At 39.9% G+C, this 14,811-nt stretch overlaps 2 protein-coding genes across 3 annotated transcripts in view; one reads left to right on the forward strand and one right to left on the reverse strand.

The window, feature by feature from the left end:
* Positions 1 to 14,811, forward strand: part of LOC309451144 (pinopsin-like) — an 87,976-nt gene that overhangs the window by 71,282 nt on the left and 1,883 nt on the right. The gene's annotated exons all lie outside the window — the stretch shown is intronic.
* The window catches only part of ST6GAL2 (ST6 beta-galactoside alpha-2,6-sialyltransferase 2), a 55,192-nt gene continuing 49,400 nt past the window's right edge, over positions 9,020 to 14,811 (reverse strand). Inside the window, exons 6-7 of one of the 2 annotated variants that reach the window (XM_082074608.1) lie at positions 13,872 to 14,045; positions 9,020 to 13,393 (exon numbers count right to left, since the gene is read on the reverse strand). In XM_082074608.1, coding sequence (XP_081930734.1) covers positions 13,323 to 13,393; positions 13,872 to 14,045 — 245 coding nt within the window. In that variant the 3' untranslated portion in view covers positions 9,020 to 13,322. Of the gene's footprint in view, positions 14,046 to 14,811 lie in introns of both variants that reach the window. The other variant, XM_082074607.1, reaches the window with a different exon arrangement.

Consider the following 14,811-nt stretch of genomic DNA (forward strand, 5'->3'; position numbering starts at 1 on the left):
TTTCCAACAAAAGATAACGTTTCATTTTTAAAGCTTCAGGAATATGTGGATAAGTTAATGCCTTTTTTTTTTTTTTTTTTTTTTTAAGCTGCTCATTTTATCACTTGGAAACCCAAGGTATTTTAGCTACATGAGAAGACAGAACTACAGATCCATAGAGATCGTGTATGATGCAGGGACAATTGTGTCAATCCTCATTTTATGCTCTAATTGGAACACACCTATTTAGTCCTGAAAAGAGACAGCATTTGCTTAGTTCATGGCATTCTAGGGGTTCCTGGGCTTTCCATAAGAGCTATTATCAGAAGTAATTATAATTTTTCATTAAAATTTATGTACATGTTAATACTTATGACCTGTTTTTTCATCTCTTCACTGGTAGCTGTGCTGTCTGTGAGTAAATAATAGTCAACATAAAGAAGGGAAGCTACATTACCTTCTCAGTCATCTGGAAATGGTGAGAATTTTTTGTCCAAATAGAATTGCACACCAGAGCTCTTAAGCTGAAAACGGGCAAAGTCAAAATGATCTCTTAATGCAGAAAGTCTACACTAAGTACAATACTATAGTACAATTGAGAAGTGTTTTGACTTTTTTTCTCTCCCAACATGCAGTGTTATGACTTTTTAAAGTTGAGGGGCAAAGAGAAGAAAGGTCTCAAGGGCACCTTTGCTGCTGTCATAAGGTATAACTGCATTTCACAAAGTGAGTTCAAAATTACTTTAGGAATTTCTCTCGCAGCTCACGACAAAACAATCAGTTCAAGCAAATAACCTGTGCATTTATCCAGAGTCCCAGGCAGCCCCAGCCAGCCTTCATGCTGCCACAGGCTACAACCCAGCAGAGTATGTTGACATGAGCTTAGCCTTATGCTGCCTACTGTGTGGATGCTGTCTGGGGGCTGGACTGGCTTCAACATCACAGAAGGGTTTAGGACTTGCTTCTTTAGACCCAGGGCAAAAGCATGAAGTGAGCAACCAGGCCATCTCCCATGCATGCAAAATAGTAAATAAAATTGGAAATGAATACACATGAATGAACAAAAACACAGGATAAGTACATATGTTTTGGAGTATACAATGACTTACAACTTATGGCTAGGGAATGCAATGAGGGAATGACATCCAGATAAAAGATCTTCCTTTCTGGAAGATACGAAAAGTGAAGGACCTCAGTATCTCTTTATATATGATTTTAAACAACATCTAATATGTTGATGTTTCTTCCTATATTACTCTTTTCAAAAAACTGGAAAAACATGAGGGTTCACAGAAATGGGAAGAGACCTCCACTTTAGACAAAGGAAAAGAATTGGTTAGAACACCTAGGGAAAAATGCAATGAGTAGGGTTCATAGCAAAGAAAATGGGATTATTTTGTAGTGTATATCCACACTGCAAAAGAAAACAGGCATTTCTGAAAGAAGGAGAAAAGAGTAGACTCCAAAGAGAGTGAAGCTAAAGTCAAATTCGAAATGACAAGTAGTGCAGAAAAAGAGAGTAAGGATCCCTGAAGGGTCCATACTGGGACCAATACTATTTCGTATCTTTATCAAAGACACAGGGGGATTGAGTGCATCCTCAGATAACATCAAACTGAGTGGTGCCATAGAGATGCTTGAGGGAAGGGACGCCATCCAGGGGGACCTTGACAGACTTGAGAGGTGGGCCTGTGTGAACCTCATCAAGATGAACAAAGCCTAATGTAAGGTCCTGCATCTGGTTTGGGGCAACAACCAGTATCAATATAGAATGGGGAATGAATGGACTCAGGGCAGCCCTGCGGAGGACTTGGGAGTACCGGTGGAGGAAAAATTGGACATGAGACAGTAACGTGTGCTTGCAGTCCAGAAGGCAAATTGTGTCTTGGGCTACATCAACAGGAGCATGGCCAGCAGGTGGAGTGACATGAATCTCCCCTTCTACTCCATTCTCATGAGGCCCCACCTGGAGTCCTGCATCCAGCTCTGGGGCCCCCAGTACAAGAAAAACATCGACCTGTTGGAGAGGGTCCAGAGAGGACCACAAAAATGGTCAGAGGGCTAGAAGCCTTCTCTGCTGAAAAAAAGGTTGAGAGAGTTGGGTTTGTTCAGCCTGGACAAGAGAAGGCTCTGGGGAGACCTTGTTGCAGGTTTTCAGTGCTTAAAGGGGGCTTATAAGAAAGATAGAGACTTTTGCCAGGGCCTGTAGTGACAGGACAAGGGGCAATGGTTTTAAGCTGAAAGAAGGTAGATTTATATTGAATGTAAGGAAGAATTTTTTTTTTTTTTTACAGTGAGGGTAGTGAGACACTGGAACTTGTTGCCCAGAAAAGTTGTGGATGCCTTATAACTGGAATTGTTTGATGCTAGGTTAGATGGGGCTCTGAGCAACCTAGTCTGCTGGAAGATGTCCCTGATCATGTCAGGGGGATCAGACTAGGTGATTTTTAAAGGTCCAACAGGATGCCAAGGGGCCTTACTTGTAAGAATCCTGACATCTTTTTTTTAGCTGTATCTGTATCGCATCGCTCACTTGCACGTATACTCCAGCAGAATCTCAACCAAAGCAGTATTTCTTTGCAGTCTTCACATGTATATCTGTCCTTAAGGGAGAATCTAGATGGTCAAGGGCTCAGTCAGTGCTAAGAGAAATGCAGATTAAACAGGATAAGGTGTTAATGACTGTGCTGTTTCTCATTTGCCATTACTTCAGTGTGATCTAGAGGTTGAGCGAAAGCACTTGGTATTTTGCTGTCTTTTTCTGAACTGATTTCCGAGTTTGGTGTGGACAATTAAAGTCCTACAAAGGCATACAGGATCTACAGGTAGACTGAACCTGTGCTGGTCTTCAAAACAGCATTGCCAAGCCACACTGAACAGATATTACGGGACCTTCTGTTGAGTGATCTCAGTTGCAATGCCAGGTGAGGGATCAGAATGAATTTTAGCCCACACCCTGGTCTGGCTAAGGTCAAGCATTAATTAACTTAGCCCCAGAATTCCCCATTTTAATTCTAATGCTTCTGCTTTTCCATTCTATGTCCACATTTTGCAGCTCAGTCTCCAGCTATATATTTGCAATTTACCATTTCAAAGCTGAATGAAGGCATAGGTCAGCTGAAGAAACAAGAATCTCTAATATAATGCAATGCAACAGAATATATAAACAAATAATTTATTTGCTTTATGAGGACAATCAAATTCAACAGATGAAAAAGATTTGAAAAAGTGTAATCCTCAAGGTAATAGAACTTCTCGTTTTCCTCTCCTGTTCAATCACTGAATAATCTCTAGTGATTACTTACACATAAAACCAAGCAACTGCTACCAAAACACAATAACAAATCAAACCACCCTCAGTACTTTCTGATTCTGTCTTGGGTAAAATCAACACCCAATTTGCTGCAAACCAAGATAACAATAAGAAACTGGAAACACTTGGTTCCCATCCCTCATAGCCACCACTTACCATGCTGCAGCTCTCACTGCCTGAGAAAAAAAAACAACAATGTGAGCTCCCTAACAAAAGCCCTCGTCCAGCATCAGGATGCATGTGTGGTAATTAAAAGGTTCTTCCAGCATTCTCATTTCAGAGCACTGCCAGTATGTTGTTCGTAGGAATTGATGGAAAGGTCATTTTGGACAAGAGTGGTATGGGAATCTGGGTGAGGGGAGGGCTCCTAAGAACCTGTATTGTAGTCAGAGGCAGAATGAAAGGTAGTGCTGAAGTAGATAAAATGCCCAAGAGCTGCCAAAGTTTTCTGTGTGTGCGTGTGTGCGTGTGTTAGCAGAATGTAAGACAGTGACCCACCCTCAAGCAAAAAGACCCCGAGTAATTCACAAGGGAAGATAGCCAATGGTATTGTATTACAAAAAAAACTTCATGAAAATAAGGCTTTGGATTTCTTTATGCAGTGTTCTTGGTCCTAGCCGAAGTCAAACTCTGTAAGGAACATCTGCAAGAACTGTTTTCTCTAAACATGCATTATACACATAACCAAGGACAGGGAGTTCATCACCCACAGCAAAAAAGGAACACATTAAGATCACATTTCTACAAGTGTTTATTAATGTACTTTAGTCATAGCAGAATTAGAGCAGGAATATATCAGCATAAACCCACTACAGTTAGCTGGAGTCTTTCTTTTAATCCTCGTGGGCTGATCCAGTGTCCATGGAAAAAGAAACGAAAATACAAGAAGAAACCAGGTAGTCAGAGCAGCATTATTGACTATGACTGAATAAACACACACATTTTTCAAGTGTCAAAATACTCCTTGTTGTTGTGTTTTGAACTTTCATAAAAATCAGAGTTATTTCAAAATAATCTGGAATCACTCATCCCATATTACAGTAGTAATAGACCCTTCATTTCTCCTCATGAAGTAAAATGTTACTATTGGGACTGGTAAATTTGCTGCTGCCTCTGTCAGTCAGGATCCATCAATCACACTGCAAAGCCCTAAAGAATTCTAACTTAATGAAACAGGAATAGGAAAATAGAGGCAGGATCCATTTTGCCGCTATTCACTGAAGTTCTTTGCCTGTTCTTGTTCCTTATATTGCTTTAGGAAACTCTTCTGAAGTTTCTTTTAGGTAAGAGGAATTAACTTCACATATGCTATCTCTTTTGTATACCGGATGGGTTTTGGTACCTCTATTTAAGGCCAGGGAAAAGCATGTGGAAGATAAACATGACAATTAGTCTTTTTTTTCCTGCAGTGATAAACCCAATTAAAAACAGCAGTGCTGTCTTAAACCAACATGCATTGAAGACACAGTAGTGTTGCTAACATTGTGCTTTCATGTCCACAACTGGTCATGTTGAAATTCAGCAGTCATGCTGGTTACACTGAAGTATGAGTAAAGTTTCTGTTTCCTCTAACAAAATAACTGTCCTCCATTTATGATCCCTGCAGCTTTAATCTCTCACTTTGTTCACTTGCGAGAGCATGTTACATGAGGACTTATCTAAAAAGAGGACATTTAACTGATCAAGGATTATCTGATTAGTATGCTCTATCCATGAAAATAAGGTAATATTTCTCAGACACTGGTACGCTTGCTTCTGCCTTCCCTGCTTTTCTACCATGAAACAACTTTGTTAGTATTATTTTGGTAGCAGCTTATTGATTTGCTTTCTTCTCATCTCTACTGTTCTTGGGATGCTTCACCTGCTCATTAAAATGCATATTGGCCTGATAGCTACATTCAGCCCCATGCATTTGTAAAGTCTAAGTTAGGTCTAATAGATATCTTATAATTTCCTTTGTATAGAAGAAAACAATCACAGAAAGTAACTGAGAAACAATCTGAAAACTCCAGATAGGAGTATTACTATGGAAGAAAAATAATGTTACTTGATCCAGCAGGAAGTTTCAGTAAATCCTCCAGTCCTCTTTTCTGAAAAAGCAATCTAAGAAACAGGCCCGAAGGAGAACTTTCCCCACCTTTCCTGCCTGGTCATCCACCTGTACATTTGTCCTCCTTGTGTTCAGGATATAGGACATTATATGAGCCTCCTGGCTTGAATGCCTCCTAGGCAGCAAGGCTGGGCCTATAGACAGATAGACCTCAGGCACTTTTAAGGTGCACAAGAGACACATCTCATGCTTCTTGCCTTAACTTGCCAAAAATTCCTCCTACTGTCCTTGTCTTAATCCAGGGTGTAGATACTGTGCATTGGGAACGCCATCTAATCTACAAAACATCAGACAACTCACAAGTCATGAACTCTAGGTTTCTGGAGGCATTTTCATGTTGTGTTTCCTTGAACTGCTATAAGAACTATGAAACCATGCTTAAAATTAAAAAAAAAAAAAAGTACAAACAAAACCACCACCACCACCAAACTACAAAGCCTAGTTTTAGAGAAAACAATCCAGAAACCCCCAAACCTCTTCCATTTTCCCCTAGGACCTCACCTGCACAGGAGACATACCTGCTGCACATGGCAGCAACACTGCAGGATGTAGCCAGCGTCCCACATACATCAGCACTCCAGAACTGAGGGCAGAAAAAAAAGAACAGTTTAGAAGGTGGGCCAGCAAGATATTTTAATCAAGTAGTTCAGTCACAGTCAGATGACTGTTTTGGAGAAAAGCAATTAACAGCAGCTGACACAGCCTCAAGTCAGCACTGGTAGCAATTTTCCCCTCTGGCTGCTCCCATAAAATCAAGGCAGCTGTGATATCTATTGCCTGCCCTTCTGAACCCCTCAGGGTTTCTCTCACAAGCATATAAGGAGTTGTTGCTACAGTAATTATCCCTTATCTGTCAGCATCCTGTAACCAAGCAGGTATTCAATTTGTATTTGTCTGTGCATAGAAACGGGTCACCAGAGGAAATGAGTTTTCTTATTCCAGTTATCATACAGATGACTATAAGCACATGGAGGAGGTTGTTGAGAGTGTAGCAATGTAACCTCACAACTCTGCAGACATCAGTCTTTTCCCAGTTTGTGGGATTCCTGTATTTACAAAGAAGCTGAGACTCAGCAGAAGTCAACTACTGTTCATAACTCTACCTTAGTTCTTCATTTTAAGATCACATCCCACTGCACAATCCTGACAGCAGCAAGATGAGCACAAACAGATGAGTTGGGTTCCTCTCCAAATGTGCAGAAAAAAACAAGAAAACAAACAGCCAAAACCAATTAAGTGACTATTAGGAAAAAGCAGCAGTTCTGCAGTTGCATCTGGTATGGTGTATCTTTCTGTTTCTTTCTCCTTCCTTGCTGTGCTTCGTCATTCCATCATTCTTTGTCTCTCCCCCTTCCTTCTCCTGGACCCTTTTCTTTTTACTTCCTTTATAATTTTTATGAATCCAGCAATCCCATCAGCAATGACTCCCCCTGTGATTTGTCACAACCTACTTGTGCTGTCAGTTCTCTGGTGGCTACTCTGCCTCCAGGGGAAAAAAAAACAACACCTCCCCACCCCCCCCAACAACAACCACCACAACAACCAAACAAACACACAAAAACCCCAAACAAAAAACCAACCAACCAACCAAAAAAACCCACACACTCAAAAAACCCACAAACATCACACCCTGATATATTACTGCGTTACAGTTAGTTTCCTGTCATGTTATGCATTCAGCTAGGATTTCCATCAAACTTAATAAGTATTTACATGAACATTAGCATATTTTTAAGGTGTGTACTTCTAACTTGCCTTGGGTATCAAGGCATGAAGCTCAGCGGTCAGGCTGTACTTCCATGGAAGTGCCATAATTTCTTTGAAGTGGTCTGCCTGGAGTAACTTACCACTGTAAGAAAGTAGAATCTAAATATTAAAAATAGGGAAAGAGACATGTATGGAGTGGACCTTGGTAGGTTTTGGGGTGCAGCAGATAAATCCATGCTATTCTGGTGATGCGATCAAATTATCCACTTTTCACCCTGGGAAGATCAAGGTGCTAGGAATCCAACAAAACCACAGATGTTAGTGGACCATTCATACTGATTGACAAATTAGACCCACTGCTTAATCACTGCTGCACATGCATTTTCCTGCAGAAAGTTGTGGGAGTGATTACAGCAAAAGGCTGTCTCCTCCGTAGCTTGTCTTAACTGTTCTTCAACAGGTTCGTGCTGCAGTCAAGACAAAGAATTGCAGGCATCATCCCGAGATGTGTCTTTCAGTCAGATCACAACAGGAGAGCTAATAATGCAGATAAACAGAGCAGGATGTCTGTATGAAGTTTCACCTGCCAGAGAACCCTGCCCTTCAGAGCCGCTCAAGGGAGATACAGTTGACTTCTATGAATAAAAAGATAAAAGGTGCCTCTTTCAAAGGCATATTGTTCAGAAAGGAGCAGTCCAATTTTGGGAATGAAACCTGAAAATGACTTGCCTCCAGGGTTCCCCAAGGTACTATCAGAAAGGTAATGTCACACCTCCTATACCTGTCACTGCTAAAGAATAGGCAATACAGGAATATGTTCTCTGTACCCAACAGAATATGGTTCATGGGTTTCAACCTCCTACTGAGATACTGGTTTGTACATGAATATCCTCTCACATATCATAGACAATGAAGTTTGTTGAGCATTTTATCATATGAAATACAGTGATAATGTTTTGCTGTTATTGTTTTTTTTTCTAATTAACAAAGCAGAAAAAAAGCAAAGTTGATGCATTGGAAAAGCATCAGTTAGTTGCTTTGTTCATATATCTCAGCAATCAGTTTATCCCCTAGTGCAGCTAATTTTTCTGAGAGGTGTTACTTGCCTATCATGACATATAGTAATTATTCCTTCAACACTGCCTGCCAGGAGGTGGTGTAATACACACTGGGTGAGCTGCATGATTACTGGTTGCCAGGAGTTTACGCGACAGCAATCCAACTTTTATCGTTCCACCAATGTGTCACTAGCTTTATTGTTGGTGTGGACTCTCTGGGATGAAAAGAGTGACTGTCACCTCCACTAGCCCAACGCCAGCCACTTCACAGTTCAAAGACTATCAAAAGCAGCAGAATGCCTTACATTTAATGGGTGTAAACAGACTTGTAGTGGTTAAATTATATGATATTTCATCACGGACTGAATGGCAAGTTATGTTTTCCCTTTGGTAAGTTGTTTTCATTGTAATTAATAATCAATAACAAAAGTCTGTCCTTATTCTTTAAGATATGATGCTGGATTCCTTGAAAGGGTGGCACAGCTATTTATCTGAAGTTTACCAGCATTTCGAGTACAGCACCAAATCACCAAAGCGTGACCTCCTCATGGGGCTTGACTCTCAAGAAATTTACTGCCAACGCTAGAGCAGCATGGTATATTCTCCCAGGGGAATGTGAGAGCACCTGCTTGGGTAGACATGTTCATTTTAGAATAAAACTGGCTTTACAATATTTGCCTCTTTTCTGTAATTTACTGGGAAAGCTACTTGTCAGCCTATCTGTCCATTTCCATTTGAGACTTCATTACAATTGTGGGCAGAACTGACAAGCACCTTCCTTGTTTCGTGCCATCTGCAGTTAATCATCATTCACTCAACGCAATATGAAAAAAACAGCGCTCCGAAACAAACGAAAACAAATGTTTTATTTACAGGAAAAAATCTGTACACTGTGCATACATAAAAATATACAAAATCATAATAGAAAATATAAAAAGTGTCAAAATGTATACAAACACTGCTTAAAAATGTGACTCCTGTAAAATCTTAACGTTTGTTATTAGAGTACACATTCATTTAAAAAAATCATCATACAAAATAATTCTCAAAGCTATTAAAAAAGTACACAGTCTATATTTGTATAGTTCCATTGATTACATATTATAAGAGGGATGAGATGATATGGATAAATGTAAGGCTTTTACACACAACTCTTATTTCTAAAACAAAACTCTGAACCTGATCACTAAGCCAGAGAGAAGAAATTTGCAGTGTCAAATTTAACTCAATGATGCAGGTATGCCCAGACATGGGCTGCTTTACATTTGAAACATCTAAATCAGTTACCCTCCTTGTGAGAGAGAGGAAAGCTCCCAGAAAAGCTCCAGATACTTTCTAATGACAATCTTCTGAATTCAAAAAACAATTTCACTTATTCAACATGCATCAACTTCAGAGAGCATAAAGGGAAAAATAATAGCCATTTAGTTTTGCAGTCAATGCATCTAATATTCCTTTCATGGTAGATCTGTGTCACTGCCCAAATGACATTTTCCATCCTTAGAAACTGCTGAAGAAAAAGGAAATGAAAAAGAAAAACCTCACTATGGATTGGCTTGGTCTACATGTTTTTTGAAACTGTTTAATTCAATCCATCTCTAAAATGACTGTTCTATCTGCACAACCACTGAGTGTAGACACTTGTCTTCATTTAAGAGAAAAAAATGTCTTGGTTTTGCTGACTTTGGCAAGAGATCTACAGCAACAAGTTCAGAATTTGGGTGTTCTCACCAAAGAAAGTGTCCTGACGAAAGGCATGCAATGATTTAGCTAAATTTGTAAAGAGAGAGTGTAAATTAGAGTGTGTAAACCACCCCCTCTCTCTCCAAAGGTATATACTTCCTATATCATTGTAATCTCACTGACTTCACCAGAGTTTCAAAAGTATAAAACTGCACAGCAAGGTAAAAAACAAGATGTAGTAGTTTAATCCAAGGAATGCCTGACTGAGCTGTGAGTTTATGCTCAGGTGAGCTTTAGAACTATAAAGTAATGGAACAATTAATACTTTTTAAGCAAAAAAAATTTTGGCTCAAAATGAGGCAAAATATTCCATTTGTTTTTTTCTTGAATAAACAGAAGAATACCTTGATTTAACCATCCAAAGGATGAATGTATAAAATGATAGAGCACCACAAGTCAGAAAAGCTACAGAATTCACAGTGGAAAAAAGGGCATAATGAAATTCAGCATAAACTCAGCACGTTCCCTTAAGCTGCTGCTGCATTTCTGGTTTGTTTCAGCAAAGTGCAACTGTTGTCTGCAGCACCAGGGCACAGAAATTAAGCTCTATAGCTTTTGAAGGCAACTTACTCCTACTTGTCAGTAAAACTCCATAAATTTAAAACCTCCATCATTGCAATGAGTGTGAAGGGAGCTCAGAGGTCCGCCAGTGGAGGCATTTGCTTGGCTGATGATGCACTTCAAGAGCTGGGTTTGGGCAAATGTCTCATCTACAGTGCCATTCCCACTCTTTTAGAGTGTGACAGCCACACGGGAGAGCTATGAAGCCATGCCTCTATCTTTTTCCTAATAACAACCAAGGATCTGGGTGGGAAAATGCATTTCCTTTCACATTGTCTGCATTTAATACATGTATCTAAAACCAGCACTCTCATGTGCTGTTGTTATTATTATTAAAAGATACACAGGTCAGTGTTACCACACACATTTACTGAATGTGATTCTTGGTAACAATCTCTCTGCCCTTGTGAGGGATGGGGAAACGTCCATAAACACAAAAGTACTTGGTGGGCTCTTATAAAAGCCACCAACACCAATGCCACAGAGTGTAAGCAGTGGTCAGGGGAGCACCTCTGCAGGTCCTTTATGTTCCCTCGTTATTTCTGTCCATTGCCCTCTTGCAGCAAGTGGAGGTGAGCCCTCAGATCAGGCACACTTGTGCCAAAAAGCGAAGGAGGACATGACAAGGTAAGGGAGTAAAATCTCTTTAAGCAGCCACAAGGTGTTTGAGCAGGCCGATCAGTGAAACATCACAGTGGAAACCAGTGCTGAGAAGCCACACAAGGAGATCCTTATTTTTTCAAAAAGGTGGGCATCACAAGTTGGTCCTCCTCTGAGAAAGCAAACGTTTGCAGCACAGCTTTGTGGCATCTTCTGAGGTGATGGTGCTACAGCACCCACATTTGCACTTGCAGGAGGAGCAGTGACTGCCTTATGCATCAGGATACAGCAAAGAAAAAAATTCTGCTGGGAGGACTTGAATGTGCACAGTCCAGTATATTAAAAACATACAGTTAATTTTATGACATCTTACACCTGGTTCTGCATTGTTATTTAAATGATGTATTAAGTAGTTATGCTTAGCACTTGTTACATGAAACTTTATCATTTGCCTTGTTCTGTACAACAGCTATGTTGATTATTCTGACAAAGTACTGAGGGAAAAATACAACATAATCCTGCTCTGAGTAGTTGAGTAATACAGTTAGTATTTTTCTTCTTCATGAAAATCAAAGTTAAAGGTTAGTGGTTGCAGACCAGTCAAAGTGATATGCTTTTTTTTTTTTCTTGTCAGAACTAGAGAATTTCCAGCTTATGGAAAAATAACATATTCACTAGTCCTAGAAAGCTAATCAGCTTCCTTCCTTTACAAACATGTGGTAGCTAAACCAGCATAGAGGAAGGAGAGACATATTTGATTGCACTGTTCAAACTTCATATGTTTTGCAAACAAGGTACCAAACATATGGAAAAATAGATTAGTTCTATGTAAGTTATCTATTCTCCACAAGATTAAACAACAGTGTTATTAACTTTAAGAATAAATGTTGCTGCCATACATAACATTAAAAAGAAATCAGTATGTAATATATCCAGAGTCTAAGGCTAGTATGATTAAAACCTATTCATTTTGATCTATGGACATAACTGTCCACATAATACAGAAGTACAGTTTTTAGATCATCTGGACATACTTTCTGTTAACAAAAGGAATCTTAAGAGGATCATAAAACACAAATTAAGAGACTACATGGGAAGAGAAGGCTATGTCCTATTAAGACACATATTCTTCACTTTTGAGGAAAGAAAATCATCAGACCCAAAGAGCAGAGTGACAGAAAAAGGATTCTGTGATTATACTTACATTACTATTGAAAATAGTCATTACCATTGTGTGCACTCTGCAATTGCCTTTCTGTTGTTTAAGACAAAACACAAAAAATAATTTCCACCACAATCATTCATGAATTCTTTCCAGTGCCTCTTCAAGCTGTCTGCCTTTTCGCTGAATGGACATGAGAAGGACATAGCTGCTTTTGTGTACATACGTTCCTACTGAACTTACCCTAAGAGAAAGGGTACAGTTGTGTGAAAAAAAAAGGCAAAACACTAACCTCCTGCCACTTGGAAAATCTGAAACTCAAGTATTGCCATGAAAAATAATGCTTTAAATGTGTTAGCAACCAGGCAGATTTTTAGAAGTGCCTTAGAGAATATTCTCATTCTGTGTTATGAAGAAAAATATCAAATTATCTCCATATGCAATCCGTAGTTATTTTTTTTGCTGGCATTAGAGCTTCTCTGGAGTATAGTCTTTCAAACATTACATAAAAAATGCTGATATCCTCTTTTGTCAGAAAACTCCCTATACTCTCTTAACAGCAGTAACTTGTGAACAAGTGAGCTTGATTTGGATCCCAATGAAATACTTGACAAATGATGTCTGTCATCCTGCACGCTATCTTTGCTTCAGAAAGGTGAACTCCCTCTATGCTTGCTTTCAGCGTGATGTGCAAGTGCTGCACAGCCTCCTTTGGCTTTCTCTGGATCTTCTTCATCTGTGCAGACCAGGGGAAGGCATCGTTTCCACCTCACACCCTCTCAATAGGCCTCCCAGGGAGAGTTGTGTTGTTTTTTTTTTCTGAATGGGTTATGAGTATATTTGTTGTTCTCTAAAGAAACGAGACATTTCTCTTTTCCCTCTGCCCTACGCAGTCAGTGTGAGGGGTCTGGCATCAGAAGCACATCCAGTAGTTTAACTGTTTTGGCCGTGTGTACAGCCACCTCCATCTGCACTGATTTTGTAGCCACCATAAGGCCCCCTGTACAGTTCCAGGCCTGTAACTGAACCTTTGTATGAATGGGAATTAACGTCTAGCCTAGTCAATGACTGCACAGCTCGGAGTAATGATTACTTCATTCTTGGAGAGTGTGAAAATCCCATGGAGCCACGAGAAATGCTGCATTGTTCAACTGGCCGCTCTGTACATGAACAATAGAGGCTGTTTTGCAATGCCAGGTTTGACAGTTAAATAAGTTCATTAAAAAAAATTACAGCCTAACATATGTGGCATAAGAGACCACCGACAAATTCTGACAGTCACACCCACAACAATACATTATATTTCTGCCTAAGTATGTCCTCTGCACCTTTCATGAACTAAGCCTTTTTATTTTCTTTAACTATTTGCAAAGCAGTAATAAATACTCAGGCTTAGAAAAAAAGTATTTCTCATGCCTGCTACTTAATTACAATTTATAGACTCAAGACTAGATTGGTCTAAGATACATTTTTCAAGTATTCTCTTCTTGTTTATAGTACGACAGTAGTACCTTATTGCACATTGTTTCTGAAGGACTCTCTTCTACAAGTGTGGGAAATTATTTCTTTTGGGGCACTTGACAGCTTTGAACCCTGGCAAAATGACTTTCCCCTTCCGATACAGATCATCCTGCAAACCTTTGTTCATCCTCTGCACCAGCAACTTCTCGTAGAGCAGTGGGTGGTAGGCCCCTAAGGTACACGCTGCATCGTAGTAGAGTTCATGGTAGTGACACAGGTCGGTCTGTCGGACAGAAGGGATGTATTCATACACGTGCACCTCATTACACATGGACATCATGATGAGGATACCTGGAGCAGAAAATGAAACTGAAAGTGAACCCCAAACTTCACCTATCTCACAGAAATTTCCCTGCATTCAATCTGTTTTTCTTCCCTGCTTTCCTTTGCTGTTGCACACCTAAGCATTACTTCTGTAAAATCATTAAGAGAAGCAGTAGTTCCTTTTGTGAGAGCAGCTTTCACTTGTCCCTGATACATAAAGATTGTGAACCCTGTAGAGGTGACGGTGTAGGACATCACAAGGAAAGAGTAAAAAGCCTATAAAGGGCTTGCATACCACCGTCAGCCTTCTTGAGTGAGAAGACTGCTCTTCCCCACCTTGCCCCATTTACCCCATCCTGTCCACAAGACATCCCCCACAAGAATCAGGGGCCTAATGCAGCTGCATGCTATTTTTTTTTTTTGAGTCAACTGATCACTTCTCTTGGTTTTCTTGCATATTATCAATTCTTGCAGCTATTTAGCAAGACAGACCAGGTCTTCGCATTCACTTGCAGAATACAGAACACACAGATACACACAGACCAGTCGTTTGGTGTTTTTAAAGAGGTCTTCTTGGTACTTCTACCACTTCCACAGCTAAACCTTATTTATGCTTATAAATATCTCAAGTGTGGGTGTCAAGAGGATGGGACCAGACTCTTTTCAGTGGTGCTCAATGATAGGATGAGCGGCAATGGGCACAGACTGAAACACGGGAGGTTCCATCTGAATATGAGGAGAAAGTTCTTTACTTTGAGGGTGCCAGGGCACTGGAACAGGCTGCCCAGAGAGG

Source organism: Streptopelia decaocto (genome assembly GCF_964273445.1).
Source record: "Streptopelia decaocto genome assembly, chromosome: 1".
Lineage (NCBI taxonomy): Eukaryota > Metazoa > Chordata > Aves > Columbiformes > Columbidae > Streptopelia > Streptopelia decaocto.